Source organism: Pseudophryne corroboree, chromosome 6, assembly GCF_028390025.1.
Source record: "Pseudophryne corroboree isolate aPseCor3 chromosome 6, aPseCor3.hap2, whole genome shotgun sequence".
NCBI classification, from domain to species: Eukaryota; Metazoa; Chordata; class Amphibia; order Anura; family Myobatrachidae; genus Pseudophryne; species Pseudophryne corroboree.
The window spans coordinates 833585972-833612361 of NC_086449.1; the positions used below are offsets into that span (position 1 = coordinate 833585972).

General features: G+C 48.6%; 1 protein-coding gene across 1 annotated transcript in view; it reads right to left on the bottom strand.

Annotated features, from left to right (window-relative positions):
- Positions 1 to 7156: 7156 nt before the first annotated feature.
- Positions 7157 to 26390, bottom strand: part of ETNK1 (ethanolamine kinase 1) — a 62803-nt gene continuing 43569 nt past the window's right edge. Inside the window, exons 7-8 of the mRNA XM_063929380.1 lie at positions 9693 to 9766; positions 7157 to 9238 (exon numbers count right to left, since the gene is read on the bottom strand). Of these exons, the coding sequence (XP_063785450.1) occupies positions 9166 to 9238; positions 9693 to 9766 (147 nt within the window). The 3' untranslated portion in view covers positions 7157 to 9165. The remainder of the gene's footprint in view (positions 9239 to 9692; positions 9767 to 26390) is intronic.

The following is a 26390-nucleotide window of genomic DNA, read 5'->3' on the forward strand; positions in this document are numbered from 1 at the left end:
CCGCTCGCCAACCTGTGACACATAGGCCGCAAAAATGTAAAATCCGTGAAACATGATAAACGCATGATGTCCCGACTAAGCAGCATCGCAACATAAAGCATTTATGGAAACCCCGTGGGCGGCAGCCTCCGAAGGTCCCTAGAGAGCGTGGAGTGCGTCAAAATGGAAAATGGAGGCCCTCGAGCAACCGCCAAATAAGACTGTCTGATGGTCAGATGTATCCAACGGCCCAACTTATGCTGGGACTCCGGCCATTTAGGACGGGAGCATCGTACAGAACAAAGAAGAAATCAATTTGTCGAATAGCTGAAGACCTCTGTAGAGAGAGAGTCGGCGAGCCCTGACAACATTCAAAGAGGGCCGAAAACACAAGTGTCAGATTTATATGAAAAGCGGACATCACCCCTGGAAGAAACGACAGCCGAGTATGAAACTCAGCCGTAACCTTATTCGCAAAGCGGGTTGCCAGTAGAGTACTCCCTGAAAGAGTCCGAACTTACGGCCGCCGGACTAATTTTCCTTGGAGGAAAACCGAAAGAGCAGAGACCTGAAATTCAGGTCAACCTAGTCGAAGCGCAGCCGAGCAAACCACCCGGAAAAACCAAAGGCGGCGGCTAAATGAAAAACCAAAAGGGAAAACCCGTCGTCATCCACACTAGGCCACAAAGTTTCTATAAGTGGCAAAAGCGAGAAGAGGTAACCGACTTCCGAAATCGGGGCCCTGTAGGTACAACCGAACTAGGGAACTCCGTACTCCTGAGGTCTCGTGAACAGCCACGCCGTTAAACGAAACCTGTGTAAGACTGAACAAAGAAAAGGACCCTGTTGAAGTAGACAGTCCCACAGAGGTAGGAGCCAAGGCTCCTCTACTGACAACAGGTGCAGGGTGGATTTTTAAGTCATGCGCGGCCAAACCGGAGGTACCGGGAGGACTAGCGCGCATTCTCCTTTCATGTGCTGCAGAAAGTGAGGTAGAAACAGAAAAGGAGGAAGATAGACTAACCAGAAACTCCCAAGAGCCGTGAGGGTATCCTCGGTTACTGCTGCCAGAGCTCACGTCCGAGAGTAGTAAAGGGTTGAAGAGTCAGTCGGAACGCCATGAGGTCGATCCGAATTCTCCGCCAACAGCGGACAAAACTCCGGGGAATGTCCACTCACCCGGGTGCCTGACCTGGCAGCTTGACCTGGAATGAAGATTGTCGTCCTCTGCTCAGAGGAGAATGTAGGCGACCTCTCTCAGCGCAGCAACTTGACTGAAGAGAGAGAGGAACTAGTCCCGAGGAAGGAAAAATCCTCTGACGGACCGAGTTGAGAACAGTCTACAAGGAGCATAAATGGGACCCTTGTCGAATCAGAAGATCCTCCGGATATTCAGAAGTAACCTAATCTGCAGAGTGGGTTTCCAGCAGTAGATTGTCCAGTTAGGGAATAAACGTCACTCCCTGATCACAGGGCCATCCTGTGATCTTCCTGAACACGGTGGGAGCGGAAGAGAGACCGAATGGAAAGGACTGACAGTGGAAATGAGTATCCTGTACTACGAATCGGAGAAAAACCCGATGAGGAAGCCCAATGGAAACCAGTAAACAGGCATCCCTAGAGACAAAGGACGCGTAAAACCCCCTTTTTTCTTCAAACTAGCAATCACAAAAGGATTCTAAGATCAAAATAGGCCTGGCCGAGCCATCTGGCTTCGGCACGGGAAAAGAAAACAAAGGCCTGAGAAAATGCCCAGAATCAAATGATGTGCGGAAACAGGGATCAGCACCTTTGCTGTTAGAAGCATCTGGAACGCCGCCTGCAGTCCGACTCTCTTGTCGTCGTAAACCGGCAGACCCGTGGTGAGAGACCCCTGAGGCGGTTGGACTCCAAAATAGAGTCTGTAACCGGCCAACCATACCAGGTCTCCCAGAAAGATCACAGACCTGCGCCCACCCTGGGACCTCCCAGGTGGTAGGAAGGTCCGACCTGCGGTGGGTGTGTTGGAGGACCTACAATCAGACTGGTCCGAGGATGCTGAACCTCTGCTTCAGCCGTTTACCTGGAGATCCCTTGGTGACAGAGATACCACCCCTGTCATGGACTCGAAACCTGGAAAGGGCACAGCAAGATCGAAAGGAAATACCGGTAAAGGTCCGTCTTGGAGCTGGAGTAGCAGTAGGGGAAAGAAAAGTAGACTTACCCCCAATGGCCTGAGAAAATCAGGCAGGTAGTTCCTTCCCGTGAACCTGCTGCCCATTAGGATTCCCTATCCGCCTGTCACTGTTGCAGCCCCAAAGGTCGTCGGGTTAAGACAGCCCAAGTGGAAATTCAGGCTCCAAGTATACAGACGTCCCTGGAGACCTCAAAAGAATATAAGGCTGAATCGCGACACTGATCTGCCCGAAAAATCAGTTGATAGTGATGCAAACCCTCCTGTAACCTAGAGGACAATTGTTCCACAACCTACCTGCTCCGGACAAGGTAGAACCCCTGCTGCCGCAACTCTCTCTCAGACTGCTCTCTCAGCAAGGTTGCTCCAAGAAAATGGCAGCTTGTTGGACCGGCGATACATTGCGGGGAATACCCTTGGAGAGGTCTGATCTCGTTTCCTCCTGTCTGCGGGGAAAGGATAGGAAAACAAACATTGTTTGATACCTGAAATTGTGCATTCGGATGTCTCCAGGACGCCTACCGGAGCATGTCCAGCTCCTCCGAAACTGGACAAGTCGCTGTCATGTCTCACTGGCGCTGGACCCCGAGGGACGTGAAGTGTCTAGTTCCGACTCCTTTACCTGCAGCACCAGACAAACTGCTGTACAATGCGCCTCGATATCCTGAGACCCTGGTTCAGACTCCACCGAAAACAGACATCAGTATCCTGGACATCTCTCGCCCCACGAGAGGCCTCTCATCCGCAGAGTCGCGTAATATGGAGGTTAACAAGCTCCTTTCAGAAACCTGGAGAGGAGAAATGACGTACAAGGTCTCTGGTTAACAGTGACATTACCTGCATAAGCCGAGCTGTTCAAACAGGAGCGTCCTGCATCTGCGTGGAGGGCTAAGCAGATGGCTCCACCGCACAATCCACACCTAACAGGGATTTCTCTGAGGTGATAACGAAAAAAAGAAAGGTCTGTTAAGGAAGCGTAGCCCTATGTAATGTCTGCACTATAACGTGCAGTGACAGACACGTTTCAATCCAACTTTCTGAAGCAGCAGAGACTTGAACCGGTAGCGCTGCGTTGCGATTCAGGAGTCTTAGCCACTAGGCTATAGGAGCTCCCCTTAAAGTTGTTTTTCAAACCCGGGTCTCCGTGATCCGATGTCCCCGCTACTAGCGCACTGAGCCACAGCGGCTATTTGTCTGATGCCACCCACATTCCCCCAAATTACCAACAGAATTATTACCAAGTGAAACAAAGGAATAATAAAGGGAAGGTAACACCCGCCCTGTATGTAGTGTACTGCTAAAATAGGAAGATGCAATACATGTTTCTAGGAGGTTCCGCTGGTTTCCCAAAATGGCGGCCAGCCTGCGAGAAAAGCCAGGGGAAAATGTTATGTGGCAAGGCGGAGCTATGTGTTATTATTAAACACTGCAGAGGTGTTTTTATACTATCCACTATATATGGTATTGTAACAGAGTATATATATATATATATATATATATATATATATATATATATATATATATATATATATATATATATATATATATATATAGTGATGAACCAGGGTTCCTATGCTTAATATGCACTGCTATTAGACTATGCATACTGGAAGCATTAATGAGCTGAGCCAGAGCTCCTGATATAGAGCAGGCTCCTAATCTATAGCCACTGTGATTTTTAAACCTTGGCTATAATGACAGCATTTGGGAAACCACGGACTCATGGGATGTGAACCAAGGAACCCACCATCATTGGCAGTACAGAAAGCAGCTACAAGCCCACTACACTACTTAGGCTGTGTTGCCTCTGGGCTATGAGACTGCCCTGCATAGCAATGTGAGCTGCGGCTGGGGAGCGGGGAGCCCGCTGAGCAAAACGGGATTAAGCTCCTCCCCCTCCCTCGAATTCAAAGTTTAAATGTAACGGTGAGCACCCCGTCTCTCCCTCCAGCAATGTGTGCAATAGCTGGAGGGCGGGGAGCGTTGAGCCTACTGTACAGAGCTGAGCCTGCAGATTAAACAGAGCTGTGAGCGCCCCAGTATCCCCTCCGGCAATGCGTCCAGCGGCCGGGGAGCGCACGCTGTACAGAGCGGGAGTTAGCTCCGCCCCTCTCGCTTCGGCACCTATTTTAAAATAACCTGCTTAAGTTCAAACGAAGCGGGGAGCGCCCTGTATCCCCCACCGGCAATCTACGCCGCAGCCGGGGAGTGCAGAGTCCGCTGCACAGACCGGGCGCTGTGCAGAGTGGGCTGAAACTCCGCCCCCCCCCCCCCCCCCCCTCAATAGCGCCAAGTTTAAAGTAGCAAAGGCGCCTCTGGTTTCAACCACCAGACAGTGACTGGGAATAAATGTGCTATTACTCATTGCACAAGTAAATCCAGTAATCATACATGGTACACTGAAAAACATGGTTTTAGCAATAGTAAAATTATATATCAGTGTGGAGGGGGAGAGTCTGTACTCACCGCTGATGGAGTGGCCCCGACACGCGCCGCACGCAGCGGTGTCCGCCAGGATCTCGACGGAGTGGCCTCGACACACGCTGCACGCAGCGGTGTCCGGCCACTCATACTCACCGCTGCCTTGCTGCCAGGATCTTCTGCTGACGGAGCGGCCCCGACACGCAGCGGTGTCCGGCCACTCATTCTCCCCGCTTACTTGCTGCCAGGATCTTCTGCCGACGGAGCGGCCCCGAAACGCGCCGCACGCAGCGGTGTCCGGCCAGTCTCCGGAGGGCTAGTGTTTCCTTCAGCCAGGGCCCATCCTGAGCCACACGCAGCTGCGATGGGACCCCGCTGGCAGCTCCCACGGTGCAGACTGGCAGTGGCAGAGCTGCCAGTCTGTGAATGTAAGAAAGAAAAAAGAAAAAATAAAGAAATAAAAAATCTTCAGAGAAGAGCAAAGTGACCAGCTCACTCGGGCACTAAAATAAGACTGGCTTGGAGGGGGGACATAGTAGGGGAGGAGCTAGTCACATGGTTATAAATTTAAAGTGCCAGCTCCCAGTTACTGCCTACTATTTCCCCATTGTATCTGCTCTCCAGTGGCCCCTAGTGGATGAAGGAGAAACAGTGCGTATATATGTATGTGACAATATATTTCCACAAATCCAGGAAAATTTGGAGCACAGTGGACCCTGTGTACACACCAGTCTCAATGGGTTACAGTGAGAAAGGAGGGAAAGGTATAATCTGATAGAAAAGACAGACAACAGAACTAGCATAAGTCACATACAATGCAGAATAAAACAACGTAACTGCAATGGGCACTGAATTCAGCCGCAGTGGCTGGTAGGATATAGCGCTGTATATCCTGACTCCTGGTAGAGCTATACAGGGAGACTGGACCCAGTGTTCCCGGAGACCTGTGCAGTACTCAATATGGCTGCTGTGTCTCACAGGGGGGGGGGGGGGGGGAAGCAGTGAAAAGTGTGCAGTAGTGAGCCTGTGGAGAAGTTGCCCATGGCAACCAATCAGCTTTGAAGTAACATTTTATAATTTGCATACTATACAATGGTGCGGAGCAGCAGATTGGTTGCCAACTTCCCCACTCTTCACTGTTTCATGAATAGACCCCAAAAACGAGGGTGGAGGAGCAGCTGAGAGGTGGGAAGACTGCAGAGGAATCACGTACTGGGCTGGGGGAGGGGCAGCTAGGGAAGCACTGACCTCCCCTTTACTGACTTAAGCCAACGGGTTCCCTGGCTTTATCCAAGGTCCCCAGCACAAACATCGGCACCTCCGGTCCGCCTCCCAGGAATGCGCAAGTCCTGCAAGTGGGAGCCCACCTTACCTGCCCCCGTTGTTCAGGTTGCAGAATTCTGCTAGTGCCCCCCAAAAATCCATCTTACTTGCAATTCGATGCAACTAGTACGCACCAGGAGAATGTGATTATTCTGAAATGTGACACTTGTACATGTGTATGACGGAGTCTCTGAATCTGTAAATGAGTGCTACAATGCAGCGTCCGCAGCTTCTTTCCCCAGGCCAAGTTCCCTTGTGCTACACGTACAGACTCAGTCACATAGATATACAAGTGTCACACACAAAACTAACCAGTCTCCTAGTGCATCCTAGTCCGGGCCGGTGCAAGGTTTCTCGGCACCCTAGGCAAAACTTCAGCCCCCAACCACCGCTATACGCTATCCAGTCCCTTAGGTGAAAGTGTTTAGGCGCCGTCTTACAAGTACCACAGCTGCATTAAGTACAACAAGCAGATCTCCATCAGAAACCTACTTAATATTCAGATTTGCAGACTTAGTGGTGCCCCCCAAATGCTGGTGCCCTAGGCAGCTGCGTAATAGTAGAGCCCGCCAAGACGCAGTGCCTGGAGCTAGCACAGTCGTGCGGTACTTGGCTGATCACTGGCGCCAGGTCTCTTGGGTCACATACAGAGGACTCATCTATAATGTGACTCTGTTGCCAAAAACATGATTCCTGTACCTTAAATTAATGCCTGGAAAACACGTTAGGACCATCTCCTGTTAAAAAATGATCTTGTATTTAGAAACTTTAAATATAAAACTGAAATAATAAAGTCTAAACTTGAATAAATTAAACTTTACCTTTCCTGGTAACGGAATAACCTTTACTGCTGTACATTTTAATTTAACCATGGCAAAACAAATTTATGGCTGTCCAACAGCCTTATTTCCATTAGTAACCCGACATTGAGATATTATGTGATCGTTTAAACCAGCGCCTATATATTCATTGCTTTATATGTAAATGAATGAAAGCCTGCCCATAATACGGTTTACATTCAATATGAAGTACTAGATCACAAACCGAAATTATTTTCTTCTTTAAGTAAAATCGAGCACTTCACCGTATTAATAATGCCAACACCTTGTACCTGTGACGATTTGTGTTTTATGCTCCATGTCCACATTTCCAGGGAATTACCCCATAGTAATAGGAAATCATGTGCAACCTATGGTGACAGCGGATCTGGGCTCCGCACAGACAAGTAGACAAACAAATGAGGAACAAGGGACGAACAAGTTATCAGTTCCTTTTTTATTGGGGAACAGTCAGAAATGTACAGGTGTAGAGATTTCACAGTTTTCTGCGCCATCCTCCTGAACGCCATGCACGTCGGAAGAATGCCGCCGCCACTTACTGCCATGGGGAGAATAGTAAGTAAAGTGCTTTCATCTACGAAAATTCAATTTTATTTGCAGTGATTCAAACCGACTTCATTTAGCTTTTGGTTGAGATGCGGTTCTGCTGTAAGTGCCGACAATAAAACAAAATACAGAAATTCCCACACGTTACAGATCAGCCACGGAGAGAAAATCAGATCTCCGTGACAAATAATTCACTCTAATTTACAAATGTCATTTACACTGGCTGTGTATGTACAATATGCTACATGTGGCCCTGCATTGTATACCACACCCCAACCCGCCTCCAAAATTTCTTATTTACATCTTTACTGAAATACAGATATGACAGAGAAGGCAACGAATCCACCTAAAGTAAACAGACAGCCTCTACCACCTGGCTACGTAGAGCAGCACAGCTGATTAACCGCACGGCTCCCCCACCACGCAGTGCGCCAATACATGTACGCTAATAACATTAACACCATAGAGTCACAAACATGTAAAACAGTTCATATAAAAGGTCTGTGGGGAAACCGTTTGGCCCGGTGTGATACCACCTAATAAGCGAGTATTCTCCACTCTCCCACCTATCAGACTTGAGAACATACACACGCGTTTCACACATGCTAGCTTCAGGTCTTCTGGCTTGCCAGTGGTGAATTGGTGCCCGTGCAATGACCAGGCGTACACACGCGTTTTGCACATGCTGGCTTCAGGTCTTCTCCTGGCTTGCCAGTGGTGAATTGGTGCCCGTGCAATGACCAGGCGTACACACGCGTTTCGCACATGCTAGCTCCAGGTCTTCTCCTGGCTCGCCAGTGGTGAATTGGTGCCCGAGCAATGACCAGGCGTACACACACATTGAGTGAAGGGCTCTGGGATAAAGCATGGGTATTTTTGGTCTAGTCTGTGCACTTGATCAGCACCATCTTCTCCCCAGCTGGAAGGAGAAGTCCAGTAATACACACAGTTGTTAGACACCCAATCGGGTAACAAGCTCACCACCTCACTGCAATAACATCCGGAAATCAATGTTAAAGAGCCTCTTACTAGGATTCCTGCTGGTATATTACATATATACAATTCAAGGCAAATCTGTTGCCCTCATCTGGTAGCAGCCACGGGCTGCAATAGGATGAGTGGCTGTAAATCACTTGATAAAAAAAAAAAATTAAAAAAAAAAAAAAAAAAAAAACTCGAGAGTTTAAGGTACATTTGAAAATCTGCTATCCACAGGATGACCACGTCCACGCTGCCATGCCTAATGCGGGTCTCGAATGAGCTGTAACTCAGCAGCTGGGCCACGCTACACGTAATGCGCCTCGCCTGCTTGTGCGCAATGTACTGCTCACAGATGTAACGAGGTATGGCATTACTACCAGTTACTAAAAGAGGTACCGTCCTTCCCAGAGATTCACATTTTACATCATGTAGTGACCACAGGGGGCGCCCACAGCCCCAAATAATAAAATCCAGTAAGTGAAACGGACGTGAGGAATCCACACATTGCACACGACGGATAACTGCTCTACCAGTGTCAATGTTCAATGACATACAGGGGGAAAATAAAAGCAAACTAAAAACATCACGTGAATATGGTATGATTCTTTGTTACATGTGAATGCAACTTCAAAAAGAAAAAAAAAAAAAACTCAACGAAGTAACGCTATAAATAAATAGACTATTATTAATATTAAATTAGAAAAATAAGCCTCTTGCAATTTGCTGACAAGTTAGTTTTAGATGAAAGACTCTTTGAGAAAAAAAGAAAAAGAAAAAGCCATTAAGGGAACCAACATAAAACACAGCGCTCCAGAACACTTCATAAGATGGCGTGGTCCCGGGAAGGTCCAGTCATGTGACATGTGATGTGTAGTTTGCAGAGTTGTGTGGTGTCCCCTCCACCTATTCAGGGAGAGCCAGCGCCATTACTTCTGGCTTTATTTTGAAGTACTGGTTAAGCCGTACAATAGCGTACCTGCGGGAGGGAAGACGGGATAAAGAATGAGATTCGTACGGCCCATCCTCAAAGTCAACAGCCCATTTTTATTCAGGATAAGTCACTGTGTTGGGGCAGTTCCTTAAAGTGTCCTACTACTGGATACCCCGAATACCTCGCACCGGAAAGCTGCCATTACTCTGCAAATGCCGGAGCAGAATCAGATTTTACTTGGTTCATCATATTATAAATAACTTATAGCATCACACCTATGGCCATTACTTCATGGATTCCACCCAATGTTTGCTACATTAACATCCAATGTTTGTAGTAGCTGCAGCCAGAGATTATAAAGACACATTTGGGATACAATGTGCATTATACACCCCCCCACCCCATAAATAGTTGGATATTTAACCACTAAGACTAGACGGCAAAGTAAAGATGACATATTTGCAGGTATTGCGCTCACATAACAAACATCACTACTTACCCCAAAAAATCAAAGTCGATTTTGGAATATTTTGCTTGGATCAACGCCCAGAGCCCCCAGAAAAAGTGAGATGCCTGTGAAAGGAGGAGAAAATCGTTACACTATAGACAGAGGAATGACATACAGGACAAGGCATAGATTAGGGGGACATTTTATTATTTTACACAAGTGTCGCGATGTTCCCTGTGGAACCCTATGTACCCTGCTACAGAAATGTTGTTAAACTTGAGACAACGGAAAATGTTACAGTAGAGCACAGGCTTTGTTGTAACATTAAAGTCTACATACGGAGAACGTTCCAGTAACCTCACCGCTGACCGCAAAGTTCCAACCATTGAAGATAATGGAGCGGCATAGTGCTATGTGCCGTCCTGACAGCTCAGACACGCACAGCCAATCAGGAGAGTGCCACAACGTGGCGCTCCCTGATTGGCTCAAGGGACCCTCTGTGACAGGAGTTACGGGGGGTCTCAGCAGTCGGGGAAAGGAGTCCCATGTCCCTTTCAGTGCGTGGTCCGGGTAATGCATTTTGTTTTTCTCTGACGTCCTAGTGGATGCTGGGCACTCCGTAAGGATCATGGGGAATAGACGGGCTCCGCAGGAGACTGGGCACTCTAAAAGAAAGATTAGGTACTATCTGGTGTGCACTGGCTCCTCCCTCTATGCCCCTCCTCCAGACCTCAGTTAGAATCTGTGCCCGGGCAGAGCTGGATGCACCTAGTGGGCTCTCCTGAGCTTGCTAGAAAGAAAGTATTTGTTAGGTTTTTTATTTTCAGTGAGATCTGCTGGCAACAGACTCACTGCTACGTGGGACTGAGGGGAGAGAAGCAAACCTACCTGCGTGCAGCTAGCTTGTGCTTCTTAGGCTACTGGACACCATTAGCTCCAGAGGGTTCGAACACAGGGCCTGACCTCGATCGTCCGTTCCCGGAGCCGCGCCGCCGTCCCCATTGCAGAGCCAGAAGAAGGAGATAAAATCGGCGGCTGAAGACTCCGGTCTTCATTAAGGTAGCGCACAGCACTGCAGCTGTGCGCCATTGCTCCCACTGCACACCACACACCCCGGTCACTGTAGGGTGCAGGGCGCTGGGGGGGGCGCCCTGGGCAGCAATAAGTATAGCTTTTGGCAATATACACACATAATACAGTCTGGAAAACTGTATATGTGTAAAACCCCCGCCATTTTTAGTCAGAAACAGGACAGAAGCCCGCCGCTGAGGCGGCCGGGCCTTCTTCCTCAGCACACCAGCGCCATTTTCTCTTCACAGCTCCGCTGCAAGGAAGCCCCCCAGGCTCTCCCCGGCAGTATCCTGGTACACAAAGGGTTAAAAGAGAGGGGGGGGGGGGGGCACATAAATTTAGGCGCAAAATTTGTATATGCAGCAGCTACTGGGTAAACATTGAGTTGTAGTGTAATCCCTGGGTTATATAGCGTTGGGGTGTGTGCTGGCATACTCTCTCTCTGTCTCTCCAAAGGGCCTTGTGGGGGAACTGTCCTCAAATAGAGCATCCCCTGTGTGTGTGGTGTGTCGGTACGCGTGTGTCGACATGACTGAGGTAAAAGGCTCCTCTAAGGAGGTGATAGAGCGGATGTGTGTGTGAGAGGGTGTCTCCGTCGACAACGCCGACACCTGTTTGGATATGTGTAAGTGCTAAGGTGAATTTATTGCACAAAAGGTTAGGGAACAGAAAGGAAATCTACCCATGTCTGTCCCTATGTCACAGAGACCTTCAGAGTCTTTCAATGCTCACTATCCATAATAACAAACACTGGTATCGACATGGAGTTCAACTCCACTGTCGACTACGATAATGCAAAGTTACAGCCAAGATGGCTATAAGGTATTCAATATATGATTATTGAAATAGATGATTTGCATATCACTGATGACTCATCTGTCCCTGACACGAGAGTACACATGTTTAAGGGGAAGAATGCTGAGGTAAATTTCCCTCCTCTCATGAGGAAAAAGAGCGGGAATCTCCAGACAAGAGACTGCAGTTTCCCACAAGAGAATTCTCAGGCTGTATCCTTTCCCCACTAGGGCCAGGATATGTTGAGAATCTTCCCCTGGGGTGTCCTGTTTGCAGACGGTAGCACTTGCTATTCTCAGGGATCCTGCAGACAGCGTGCACATTCTAGTATACTACCCAGACCGGCGATTGTGTCGGCATGGGTTTATAGCGCTGTGGCAGCGTGGACAGGTACCTTATCAGCAGAGATAAATAAGTATGCAAGTATGCAATATAAATAAATTAAAGATGCTGTCCTAAGTGAGAGATATAGTTATAAGGCATGCCCAAAGAGACATGAGTATACTGGGTCCTAGAGTCAAAGCTATGTCGATCTCTGCTTGACGTGTCCTGTAGAATATGCATTGGACAGATGATGCCGACTTAAGAGGCATATGGAAGGCTGAGGATTGTGTGGAGAAGGGTTCTCGGGCCTGGTCTCCACAGCTATAGCTGGTAATTCTGCTAGTTTGCCTTATATTCCTGCACAGCCTAAGAAAGCACGACATTATTAAATGCAGCCTTTCGTATAAAGAAACAAGAAAGTCTGAGGGGCGTCCTTTCTCGTCAGAGCCGGGCAGCTAGTTCCCAGGAACAGAAGTCCTCCCCGGCCCCTACAAAAATCCACCAATGTTGCTGGGGCTCCACAGGCGGAGCTAGGCCCGGTGGGGACACGCCTTCGTAAGTTCAGCCACAAGTGGGTTCACTCCCTGTTCGATCCCTGGGCAATAGATATTGTGTCTCAGGGATACAAGCTGGACTGTGAGAAGATGCCCCCTCACCGACGGCCCTGCGGGCTTCCCCCCAAGAGAGGGAGCCAGTGTTATCTGCAATTCACAAATTGTATCTTTAACAGGTAGTGGTCAAGGGTCCCCTCCTTCAACAAGAGGGTGTTATTATTAGACCATGTTGTAATCCCGAAACCAGACGGTTCGGTCAGACCCATATTGAATTAAAAATCCCTGTACATATACCGGAGAAGGTTCAAGTTCAAGATGGAATCGCTAAGAGCGGTCAGTGCAAGCCTAAAAAGGGGGAGACTTTATTGTGAATCGGGACATAAGGGATGCATACCTTCAGGTCCCCATTTATCCACCTCATTAGGCGTACCTCAGAATTGCGGTACGGGATTGTCATTACCAATTTCAGATGTTGCCGTTTGGTCTCTCCACGGCCCCGAGAATATTCACCATGGTAATGGCGGATATGATTGTGCTCCTGCGGAAGCAAGGTGTCACTATTATCACGTACTTGGACGATCTCCTCATAAAAGCGAGATCAAGAGAGCAGTTGCTGAACAGCGTATCACTTTCTCTGGAAGTGTAACGGCAACACGGCTGGATTCTATATATTCCAAAGTCGCAGTTGGTTCCTACAGCTCATCTGCCTCTCCTGGGCACGATCCTAGACACAGACCAGAAAAGGGTCATCTCCTGATAGAGAGAGCTCAGGAGCTCATGACACTGGTCAGGAATCTATTAAAACCAAAACAGGTGTCAGTGCATCACTGCACTCGAGTCCTGGGAAGGATGGTGGCATCATACGAGGCCATCCCCTTAGGCAGGTTCCATGCGAGGACCTTCCAATGGGACTTACTGGACAAGTGGTCCGGATCACATCTTCAGATGCATCGGTTAATCACCCTATACCCCAGGGCCAGGGTATCTCTCCTGTGGTGGCTGCAGAGTGCTCACCTTCTCGAGGGCCGCAGATTCGGCATTCAGAACTGGATCCTGGTGACCACGGATGCAAGCCTCCGAGGGTGGGGAACAGTTACACAGGGAAGAAATTTCCAAGGTCTGTGGTCAAGTCAACTGACTTGCCTTCACATCAATATCCTGGAACTAAGGGCCATATACAACGCCCTAAGTCAAGCGGAAATCCTGCTTCGCGACCAACCGGTTCTGATCCAGTCAGACCGCAGGGGTTCATGTAAACCGCCAAGGCGGCACAAGGAGCAGGGTGGCGAGGGTAGAAGCCACCAGAATTCTTCGCTGGGCGGAGAATCAAGTAAGCGCACTGTCAGCAGTGTTCGTTCCGGGGGTGGACATCTGGGAAGCAGACTTACTCAGCAGGCACGACCTCCACCCGGGAAAGTGGGGACTTCATCAGGAAGTCTTCACGCAGTTTGCAAATTGATGGGAACTGCCTAAGGTGGACTAGATGGCGTCCCACCTCAATAAAAAGCTAAAAAAGGTTTTACGCCGGGTCAAGGGACCCTCAGGTGATAGCTGTGGTCGCACTAGTAACACCGTGGGTGTTCCAGTCGGTCTCTGTATTCCCTCCTCTTCCTCTCATACCCAAGGGCTGAGAATTGTAATATAAGGAGGAGTGAAAACAATATTCTTTGCTCCGAATTGGCCAAGAAGGACTCGGTACCCGGAGCTGCAGGAAATGCTCTCAGAGGACTCAGGGCTTCTGCCTCTCAGACAGGACATGTTGCAACAGGGGCCCTGTCTGTTCCAAAATTTACCGCGGCTGCATTTGACGGCATGGCGGTTGAACGCCGGATCCTAGCGGAAAAGGGCATCCCGGATGCAGTTATTCCTACGCTGATAAAGGCTAGGAAAGACGGGACAGCAAGACTTTTTCACTGTATATGGCGAAAATAGGTTGCTTGGTGTGAGGCCGGGAAGGCCCTACAGAGGAAATCCATCGGGGTCGATTCCTGCACTTCCTACAGTCAGGAGTGACTATGGGCCTAAAATTAGGATCCATAAAGGTCAAGATTTCGGCCCTATACATTTTCTCTAAAAATGAACTGGCTTCACTGCCTGAAGTTCAGACGTTGTTCCGGGGGTGCTGCATATTCAGCCTCCTTTTGTGCCACCGGTGGCACCTTGGGATCTTAACGTTGTGTTGGATTTCCTGAAAAATCCCACTGGTTTGAGCCACTTAAGACCATGGAGCTAAAATATCTCACGTGGAAAGTGGTCATGCTATTGGCCTTAGCTTCGGCTAGGCGTGTGTCAGTATTGGCGGTTTTGTCATGTAAAAACCCTTATCTGATCTTCCATATGGACAGGGCAGAATTGAGGACTCGTCCCCAATTTCTTCCTAGGGTGGTATCATCGTTTCATTTGAACCAGCCTATTGTGGTGCCTGCGGCTACCAGGGACTTGGAGGATTCCAAGTTGCTGGACGTAGTCCGGGCTTTGAAAATTTATGTTTCCAGAAAGGCGGGAGTCAGAAAGTCTGACTCGCTGTTTATTCTGTATGCAGCCAACAAGGTTGGCGATCCTGCTTCGAAGCAGACTATTGTTCGCTGGATCTATAGCGCGATTCAGCTGGTTCACTCTGCGGCTGGATTGCCGCATCCAAAATGGTGAAAGCCCATTCCACAAGGAAGGTGGGCTCTTCTTGGGCGGCTGCCCGAGGGGTCTCGGCTTTACAGCTTTGTCGAGCTGCAACTTGGTCGGGGTCAAACAAGTTTGCTAAGTTCTACAAGTTTGATACCCTGGTTGAGGAGGACCTTGAGTTTGCTCATGCGGTGCTGCAGAGTCATCCGCACTCTCCCGCCCGTTTGGGAGCTTTGGTATAATCCCCATGGTCCTTACGGAGTTCCCAGCATCCACTAGGACGTCAGAGAAAATAAGAATTTACTCACCGGTAATTCTATTTCTCGTAGTCCGTAGTGGATGCTGGGCGCCCGTCCCAAGTGCGGACTCTCTGCAATACATGAATATAGTTATTGCTTAACTAAAGGGTTATTGTTATGAGCCATCTGTTACTGAGGCTCAGTTGTTCATACTGTTAACTGGGTATAGTTATCACAAGTTGTACGGTGTGATTGGTGTGGCTGGTATGAGTCTTACCCTGGATTCCAAATCCTTTCCTTGTTGTGTCAGCTCTTCCGGGCACAGTTTCCTTAACTGAGGTCTGGAGGAGGGGCATAGAGGGTGGAGCCAGTGCACACCAGATAGTACCTAATCTTTCTTTTAGAGTGCCCAGTCTCCTGCGGAGCCCGTCTATTCCCCATGGTCCTTACGGAGTGCCCAGCATCCACTACGGACTACGAGAAATAGAATTACCGGTGAGTAAATTCTTATTTTTTGCCAAGTACGAGGATTACAAGTAGAAGAGGACAGATCTACACTGGATTTTGGAGAGTATAATTTTATTTTCAGGTACCCCATGGATTCTACATGGAGAAGTGGACCGAGTCGGCGTGTCAACATAGGTAAGTATGTGTGTGTCGGCGAGTATGTAATAAAGTTTCTTTCACTGTGTGTGTGTACTGGTTTTATTTGGGTATTTTTTTTTTGCAGTAGAACTACAGGTACCAGCGGGCCCGTTTCCCCCCCGCATGCTGGTACTTATGGTTCTCCAAGTACAAGCTTGCGGGGGAGGCTTGCTTGGACTTGTAGTTCTGCTACTAAAAACAATATTCTTTCTTTTTTTCACTTGGCTATCAGCCTCCCATCCGCAGCCCATGGATGGGGGGGGGGGGGGGGGGGGAGAGAGACAGCCTAGGGCTTCACCCCTGGCCCTTGGGTGGCTGGAGGGGGGACCCCTTGATTCAGGGGGTCCCCACTCCTCCAGGGTACCCCGGCCAGGGGTGCCTAGTTAGTGATTTAATGCCACGGCCGCAGGGACAGATATATAAGTGTCCCCCGGCTGTGGCATTATCTCTCTGACTAGTGGAGCCCGGTGCTGGTGTTAAAAATACGGGGGACCCCTACGTTTTTTGTCCCCCGTATTTTTGGCACCAGGACCGGACGCAGAGCCCGGTGCTGGTTGTGAAAATACGGGGGATCCACTGTCATTTTTTCCCCGTATTTTTACAACCAGGAGCGGCTCAAAGAGCCCGAGGCTGGTTATGCTTAGGAGGGGGGACCCCACGCATTTTTTTTTCTTGTTTTTAACCCATTCCCACCCCTTCCCACTGAAAAAATAAGATTTTAAACCTACCGGTAAATCTTTTCTCGTAGTCCATAGAGGATGCTGGGGACTCCATAAGGACCATGGGGATAGACGGGCTCCGCAGGAGACATGGGCACTTTAAGAAAGACTTTAGATCTGGGTGTGCACTGGCTCCTCCCTCTATGCCCCTCCTCCAGACCTCAGTTAGAGAAACTGTGCTCAGAGGAAACTGACAGTACGAGGAAAGGAGTTTTGTTAATCCAAGGGCAAGATTCATACCAGCCACACCAATCACACCGTATAACTTGTGATATACTACCCAGTTAACAGTATGAAAACAACATAGCATCAGTCCAAGACCGATGAAACTATAACATAACCCTTATGTAAGCAATAACTATATACAAGTCTTGCAGAAGTAGTCCGCACTTGGGACGGGCGCCCAGCATCCTCTACGGACTACGAGAAAAAGATTTACCGGTAGGTTTAAAATCTTATTTTCTCTTACGACCTAGAGGATGCTGGGGACTCCGTATGGACCATGGGGATTATACCAAAGCTCCCAAACGGGCGGGAGAGTGCGATGACTCTGCAGCACCAATTGAGCAAACAGGAGGTCCTCCTCAGCCGGGGTATCAAACTTATAGAACTTTTGAAAGGTGTTTGAACCCGACCAAGTAGCAGCTCGGCACAGCTGTAATGCCGAGACCCCTCGGGCAGCCGCCCAAGAAGAGCCCACCTTCCTAGTGGAATGGGCTTTAACCGATTTTGGTAACGGCAATCCCGCTGCAGAATGCGCCTGCTTTATCGTGTTACAGATCCAGCGAGCAATAGTCTGCTTTGAAGCAGGGGCGCCAACCTTGTTGGCTGCATACAGGACAAAAAGTGCTTCTGTTTTTCTGACTCTAGCCGTTCTGGCCACGTAAATTTTCAAAGCCCTGACTACATCAAGGGACTCGGAATCCTCCAAGTCACTCGTAGCCACAGGCACCACAATAGGTTGGTTCATATGAAAGGATACCACTTTAGGCAGGAATTGAGGACGGGTCCGCAAATCCGCTCTATCCATATGGAAAACCAGATAGGGGCTTTTATGTGATAAAGCCGCTAATTCCGACACTCGCCTAGCCGAAGCCAAGGATAATAACATGACCACCTTCCAAGTGAGATATTTCAACTCCACCGTTTTAAGTGGTTCAAACCAGTGTGACTTAAGGAAACTTAACACCACGTTAAGGTCCCAAGGCGCCACCGGAGGTACAAAGGGAGGCTGAATATGCAGTACTCCCTTCACAAAAGTTTGTACTTCAGGGAGAGAGGCCAATTCCTTTTGAAAGAAAATGGATAAAGCCAAAATCTGAACCTTAATAGAGCCTAATTTTAGGCCCAAATTCACTCCAGTTTGTAGGAAGTGTAGAAAACGGCCCAGATGGAATTCTTCCGTAGGAGCATTCCTGGCCTCACACCAAGAAACATATTTTCGCCATATTCGGTGATAATGTTTAGAGGTCACGTCCTTCCTAGCCTTTATCAGAGTAGGAATGACCTCATCCGGAATACCCTTTTCCGCTAGGATCCGGCATTCAACCGCCATGCCGTCAAACGCAGCCACGGTAAGTCTTGGAACAGACAGGGCCCCTGTTGCAACAGGTCCTGTCTTAGAGGAAGAGGCCACGGATCTTCTGTGAGCATTTCCTGCAGATCCGGATACCAGGTCCTTCGTGGGCAATCTGGAACAATGAGGATTGTTCTCACTCCTCTTTGTCTTATTATTCTCAACACCTTGGGTATGAGAGGAAGAGGAGGAAATACATTGTCAAAGTCGAAAAATATCATGATGCACATGCCTTGTACTAACCCCTCATGCACATGCCCGCTGCGCGTGCACACACTCTGCCGTGCGTGCACATATCCGCAATTTGCGTAAAGATCGCTCCTGCGATCACGCGCGTGGTATGCGCATTTACGGTAGAGTTTGTGAGCGTCTAGCGTGCGACTCGATCGTAGCATATTTAATCCATATAGTGTGTTTTGTAGTTAATATTCCCCTAGACAATGTCAGCGAGTATGTTTAGTTTAAACTGTTCCTGGACAGAGGGATTCCTCTTTACATGGTAGGAAGGGTCAGACAAAGGTTGAAAGGTGGTGTCTAATATCCAGCTGTAGGGTATTTTAAGGGTAACATTCCGATGCTAGTTAGGAAAGGATCGCTCGCTCCTGCGTATAGTTATGTACACATGTAGTTTATGAACATTAACTGTATTTGCTGTAAATTACACATGCAGCGGGAATCCTGAGGATACCTCCCACCAGAGCAGTTGGGGAAAGACACAGCCCACCTGTTCAAATCCACCTATGACCTTTGCTATAATGTGGAGACACATTCCTGTGTCCAATGAACAATGAGATACAAGGTACCATTGTATTGTGAATGTATGTTGTGCTATATAAAGACCACCATTGCCTGGCCAGCCACTCTCTCTCTGAAGGCTTTCTCCCTGAATGCTGAGGACTGGATCCAGGTTGCGCATGCGAAAAAACTCCCCACGTATGTATTATTCTCTGTAGCCATTTTGTTTGCCATTTTGTTCTCCATTTATGTTCACATTTGTTCGCTCTTGTTTGCAAATGTTCGCCATTGTACACATTATTTTGTGTTATTCTGTTTAGATTTCTATGTTAGTTTGTAGTGTATAACTTGTATTGTGTTTCCCTTTTTCTCTAAACCATCCACGGCGGTGTTAGAGCTGCTGTGGTTTTTAAATCCAAACCAGGTCTTGTGTTTTCACTGTTTACTGCAAAGGGCTTTTCTTAGCGTCTCAATCGCTCAAACAGCATACACATTAAGGTTTTTAAGCGTTACATCATTGTAGTATCTGACTACTAAGGTTTAGAGAATAAGCATATTCTTACTGTGTTTTATTAATAAGGTTTACAGCGTATCCTTCTGTGAGCATCTGCGCCACTCGTGTCTCACTCTCACGGCGCAGCGTCCGCTACGCCAATAGCATAGCAGTACGGTACTCGGCACGCCTATAGCGTGCTTGATACGGAGCGTGAATCCGTGAGCGTACGTGTCGCTCGTGCGTTGCGCCCATGGCCTAGCGTCTGTTACGCTAAGTACGTACCCCTACGGTACTCAGTACGCAAATAGCGTACTCAGTCTGTAATAGTGTATAGCTTTATGTTTAATGGTAATAATTGACATTATCAACATAGACCGACCGGAACACCCACGGTGTCACTAGGGCGTCTACAGCTACTGCCTGAGGGTCTCTTGACCTGGCGCAATACCTCTGTAGCTTTTTGTTGATGCGGGACGCCATCATGTCTATCTGGGGCAGTCCCCACCGACTTGCAATCTGTGCGAATACTTCCTGATGAAGTCCCCACTCTCCTGGATGCAGGTCGTGTCTGCTGAGGAAGTCCGCTTCCCAGTTGTCCACTCGCGGAATGAACACTGCTGACAGTGCGCTTAAATGATTCTCCGCCCAGCAAAGAATTCTGGTGGCTTCCGCCATCGCCACTCTGCTCCTTGTTCCGCCTTGGCGGTTTACATGAGCTACTGCGGTGACGTTGTCTGGATCAGAACTGGTTGGTCGCGAAGTAAGGTCTCCGCTTGACGTAGGACGTTGTATATGGCCCTCAGTTCCAGGATGTTGATGTGAAGACAAGTCTCTTGACTTGACCAAAGACGTTGGAAATTTCAGACGTTGGAAATTTCTTCCCTGTGTGACTGCTCCCCAACCTCGGAGGCTCGCGTCCGTGGTCACCAGGATCCAGTCCTGAATGCCGAACCTGCGGCCCTCTAGAAGGTGAGCACTCTGCAGCCACCACAGGAGAGATACCCTGGCTCTGGGGGACAGGGTGATCCGCTGATGAATTTGTAGATGTGACCCGGACCATTTGTCCAGTAGGTCCCATTGGAAAGTCCTTGCATGGAACCTGCCGAAGGGAATGGCTTCGTATGTCGCCACCATTTTTCCCAGGACTTGAGTGCAATGATGTACTGACACTTGCTTCGGCTTCAACAGGATCTTGACTAGAGTCATGAGTTCCTGCGCTTTTTCTATCGGAAGAAAAACCCTTTTCTGGTCTGTGTCCAGAATCATGCCCAAGAAGGTCAGACGAGTCGTAGGAATCAGCTGCGACTTTGGGATATTGAGAATCCAGCCGTGTTGCTGTAACACCTTCATTGAAAGTGATACGCTGTCCAGCAACTTCTCTCGTGATCTCGCTTTTATGAGGAGATCGTCCAAGTATGGGATAATTGTGACACCCTGCTTGCGCAGGAGCACCATCATTTCAGCCATTAGCTTGGTGAAAATCCTCGGGGCCGTGGAAAGCCCAAACGGCAACGTCTGAAATTTGTAATGACCATCCTGTACCGCAAACCTCAGGTACGCCTGATGAGGTGGATAAAGGGGAACATGAAGGTATGCATCCTTTATGTCCAGAGACACCATAAAATCCCCCCCTTCCAGGCTGGCGATGACCGCTCTGAGCGATTCCATCTTGAACTTGAACCGTTTTAAGTATAGGTTCAGGGATTTTAAATTCAAAATGGGTCTGACCGAACCGTCCGGTTTCGGGACTACAAACAAACAGAGTTGAGTAGTATCCCTTCCCTCTTTGAAGCAGGGGAACCTCGACCACCACTTGTTGAAGACACAACTTGTGAATAGCATGTAACACTATCTCCCTTTCTAGGGGAGAAGTCAGGAGAGCCGATTTGAAAAACCGGCGAGGAGGCACCTCTTCAAATTCCAGCTTGTATCCCTGAGAAACAATTTCTATTGCCCAGGAATCCACCTGTGAGTGAACCCAGATGTGGCTGAAAAGTCGAAGACGTGCCCCCACTGGAGCGGACTCCCTCAGGGGAGCCCCAGCGTCATGCGGTGGATTTTGCAGAGGCCGGGGAGGACTTCTGTTCCTGGGAACTAGCTGTGTTGTGCAGCTTTTTTCCTCTGCCCTTACCTCTGGCAAGAAAGGACGATCCACGTACTCTTTTGCTTTTATTTGAACGAAAGGACTGCATTTTATAATGTGGTGCTTTCTTAGGCTGTGAGGGAACATAAGGCAAAAAATTCGATTTACCTGCCGTAGCTGTGGAGACCAGGTCCGAGAGACCTTCCCCAAACAATTCCTCACCCTTGTAAGGTAAAAACTCCATATGCCTCTTTGAGTCGGCATCCCCTGTCCACTGCTGGGTCCATAAGACTCGCCTAGCAGAAATAGACATAGCGTTTATTCTGGAACCCAGAAAACTAATGTCTCTTTGAGCATCTCTCATATATAAGAAAGCATCTTTTATATGCCCTAGGGTCAATAAAATGGTATCCTTATCTAGGGTCTCAATTTCAGCTGATAAGGAATCTGTCCACGCTGCTACAACGCTACAAACCCAGGCCGACGCAATTGCCGGTCTGAGTAATGTACCAGAATGTGTGTAAATGGACTTCAGGGTAACCTCCTGCTTGCGGTCAGCAGGATCCTTGAGGGTAGCCGTATCTTGGGATGGCAGCGATTTCTTTTTCGATAAGCGTGTCAATGCTTTGTCTACCCTAGGGGAGGATTCCCACCGTATTCTGTCCTTTGGCGGGAAAGGATACGCCATAAGAATCCTTTTGGGAATCTGCAGTTTTTTGTCTGGAGATTCCCAAGCCTTTTCAAATAACTCGTTCAGCTCATGAGATGGGGGAAAGGTTACCTCAGGTTTCTTACCCTTATACATGTGTACCCTCGTGTCAGGGACAGGGGGTTCCTCTGTGATATGCAAAACATCTTTTATTGCAATAATCATATAACGAATACATTTAGCCACTTTTGGCTGTAACTTTGTATCATCGTAGTCGACACTGGAGTCTGAATCCGTGTCAGTATCTGTGTCTCTTATTTGGGATAGTGGGCGCTTTTGAGACCCCGAAGGTCCCGAGGACATAGGGACAGACATGGGTTGACTCTCTGACTGTTCCCTAGCTTCAGCTTTGTCTAATCTTTTGTGCAATAAATTTACAATAGCACTTAAAACATTCCACATATCCATCCAGTCAGGTGTCGGCGCTGCCGACGGAGACCTCACATTCATACGCTCCCCCTCCTCCTTAGGCGAGCCTTCTACCCCAGACATGTCGACACACGCGTACCGACACACCACACACACAGGGAAGCTCTTATCTGAAGACAGGTTCCCCACCAGGCCCTTTGGAGAGACAGAGAGAGAGTATGCCAGCACACACCCCAGCGCTATATGACTCAGGAAGAAACACAAAATGTTTACCCAGTAGCGCCTTTATATGTATATGCTCCAATTATGTGCCCCCCCCCTCTTGAAAACCCTCTGTCACCGTAAGCAGGGGAGAGTCCGGGGAGCTTCCTCTCAGCGCTGTGCTGTGGAGAAAATGGCGCTGGTGAGTGTGAGGGAGAAGCCCCGCCCACTCGGCGGCGGGCTTCTGTCCCGCTCAAAAATCTTAAAAAACTGGTGGGGGCTCTTTATATACATGTACAGTGCCCAGCTGTACATGTATATATGTATTTTTGCCAAAGGAGAGGTTTACATGCTGGCCAGGGCGCCCGCCCTGCACCCTTACAGTGACAGTCATGTGTGAGAGTAAATGGGAGCAATGGCGCACAGCTTCACTGCTGTGCGTTACCTCTGTGAAGATCAAGATGTCTTCTGCCGCCTCTGAAGTCTTCTTTTCTTCTCATACTCACCCAGCTTCTATCTTCCGGCTCTGCGAGGAGGACGGCGGCGCGGCTCTGGGACGGACGGCGAGGGTGAGACCTGCGTACCAATCCCTCTGGAGCTAATGGTGTCCAGTAGCCTAAGAAACAGAGCCTTGAAACTCACAGAAGTAGGTCTGTTTCTCTCTCCTCAGTCCCTCGGTGCAGGGAGTCTGTTGCCAGCAGGCTCCCTGAAAATAAAAAACCTAACTAAAATACTTTCGGACAGGAAACTCTGGAGAGCTCCCTGTAAGCACCCAGTCTCCACTGGGCACAGTATCAAACTGAGGTCTGGAGGAGGGGCATAGAGGGAGGAGCCAGTGCACACCCAGATCTAAAGTCTTTCTTAAAGTGCCCATGTCTCCTGCGGAGCCAGTCTGTCCCCATGGTCCTTACGGAGTCCCCAGCATCCTCTAGGACGTAAGAGAAACATGCTCTGATATCTCCATATTATTTTAGTCAGTAAATAAAAAAAATATTCTTTTAAAAAATATATAAATACTTGTGCCTCCTAATAGACAAACCAAGTACATAATCCCTTCTAATATAAATAGATATGCTATAAGCAATAAAAAATAAAAAAAACACAAAAATAAAAAAGTTTTTAACATTTTTGATTCGATTCCGCCAGCAAAATGAGGCGGACTGAAATAGACGAAATGACTGTCGAAAAGCACTGTTGTCGAATCGACATTCTTCAATTGAATATACTTTTGTCGAAAAGCCGCATTTTTACCATTGCAGACATGTCGAATTTGACAACTGTCGAATTGCAAAAAGTCGAATAGTACGGTATTGCATTGTCGAATCATTTTTTTGTGTCGAAAATGCCCCGTTTTTCGACATTTGCGGCAATTCGACCGCAATTGCATATGGCCCTATGACTGCATAGGCAGACTGATGACGTGAGCATGCAAGTGCAGCATACCTGCTGATAATGCGGCCTGCTGCAACTCTACCACCTGATAATGCGGCCTGCTGCAACTCTACCACCTGATAATGCGGCCTGCTGCAACTCTACCACCTGATAATGCGGCCTGCTGCAACTCTACCACCTGATAATGCAGCCTGCTGCAACTCTACCTCCTGATAATGCGGCCTGCTGCAACTCTACCACCTGATAATGCGGCCTGCTGCAACTCTACCACCTGATAACGCGGCCTGCTGCAACTCTACCTCCTGATAATGCTTCCTGCTGCAACTCTACCTCCTGATAATGCTTCCTGCTGCAACTCTACCTCCTGATAATGCTTCCTGCTGCAACTCTACCTCCTGATAATGCTTCCTGCTGCAACTCTACCACCTGATAACGCGGCCTGCTGCAACTCTACCTCCTGATAATGCGGCCTGCTGCAACTCTACCTCCTGATAATGCTTCCTGCTGCAACTCTACCTCCTGATAATGCTTCCTGCTGCAACTCTACCTCCTGATAATGCAGCCTGCTGCAACTCTACCTCCTGATAATGCGGCCTGCTGCAACTCTACCTCCTGATAATGCTTCCTGCTGCAACTCTACCTCCTGATAATGCTTCCTGCTGCAACTCTACCTCCTGATAATGCAGCCTGCTGCAACTCTACCTCCTGATAATGCGGCCTGCTGCAACTCTACCACCTGATAATGCGGCCTGCTGCAACTCTACCACCTGATAACGCGGCCTGCTGCAACTCTACCTCCTGATAATGCGGCCTGCTGCAACTCTACCTCCTGATAATGCTTCCTGCTGCAACTCTACCTCCTGATAATGCTTCCTGCTGCAACTCTACCTCCTGATAATGCGGCCTGCTGCAACAATACCTCCTGATAATGCTTCCTGCTGCAACTCTACCTCCTGATAATGCGGCCTGCTGCAACAATACCTCCTGATAATGCGGCCTGCTGCAACAATACCTCCTAATAAAGCGGCCTGCTGCAACAATACCTCCTGATAATGCGGCCTGCTGCAACAATACCTCCTAATAAAGTGGCCTGCTGCAACAATACCTCCTAATAAAGCGGCCTGCTGCAACAATACCTCCTGATAATGCGGCCTGCTGCAACAATACCTCCTGATAATGCGGCCTGCTGCAACAATACCTCCTGATAATGCGGCCTGCTGCAACAATACCTCCTGATAATGCGGCCTGCTGCAACAATACCTCCTGATAAAGCGGCCTGCTGCAACAATACCTCCTGATAATGCGGCCTGCTGCAACAATACCTCCTGATAATGCGGCCTGCTGCAACAATACCTCCTGATAATGCGGCCTGCCTTGCCTAGCCTAGTCTGGTTACACCGGGAGGTTCCCCGGTCAGAGGCTCTAGGCCACATGGGGCTGAATTCTATACAGTGGCGGAAATCAGGCCCTGAAGCAATGGTAGCACTACACGTTCCAGTAAAACCTTTGGAGCGATTAATGGCTTAAAGTTTTCAGAACTATAAGTGCCAGCATGTCCCAAAACTCACAGCATGCAGGTACCTGTAGTGCAGGCATGTCCAAACTGCGGCCCTCCATCTATTGATAAACTACTGTCAAAGTCGGAAAAATATTGTAATACATGCCCCATGTACTAACCCCATGCACATGCCCGCTGCGCGAGCACTCGCTCTGCCGTGCTTGCGCATATCCACAACTTGCGTAACGGAGCTTTCCACGGCCATGCGCCTTGGCGCGTGGTATGCGCAATTACGGTAGGGTTTGTGAACGCATAGAGGGTTATTAGAACATTACATATTTAACCCTTATAGTGCACATTGTACACATAGCCCCCTGCACCACATCAGAAAAATGTTTAAAATAGTAACAGAACAAAGGGATTCACCTTTACAGGATAGGAGGGGACAGAACAAGGTTACAAGGTGGTGTTTGGTGTCCAGCTGTAGGGTATTTTGAGGGTAACATTCCGGTGTTGGTTTGAGAAAGATCGCCTGTTCCCGCGTATAGTTATGTACAAAATCAGGATTTTGGTACTTACCGATAAATCCCTTTCTCCGATTCCACAGGGGCCACTGGAGCGTAGTTACAATGGGGAAATAGTAGGTAGTAATTGGGAGCTGGCACTTTAAAACTCTCACACTGTGGCTTGCTCCTCCCCTACTATCTTCCCTCCAAGCCAGTCT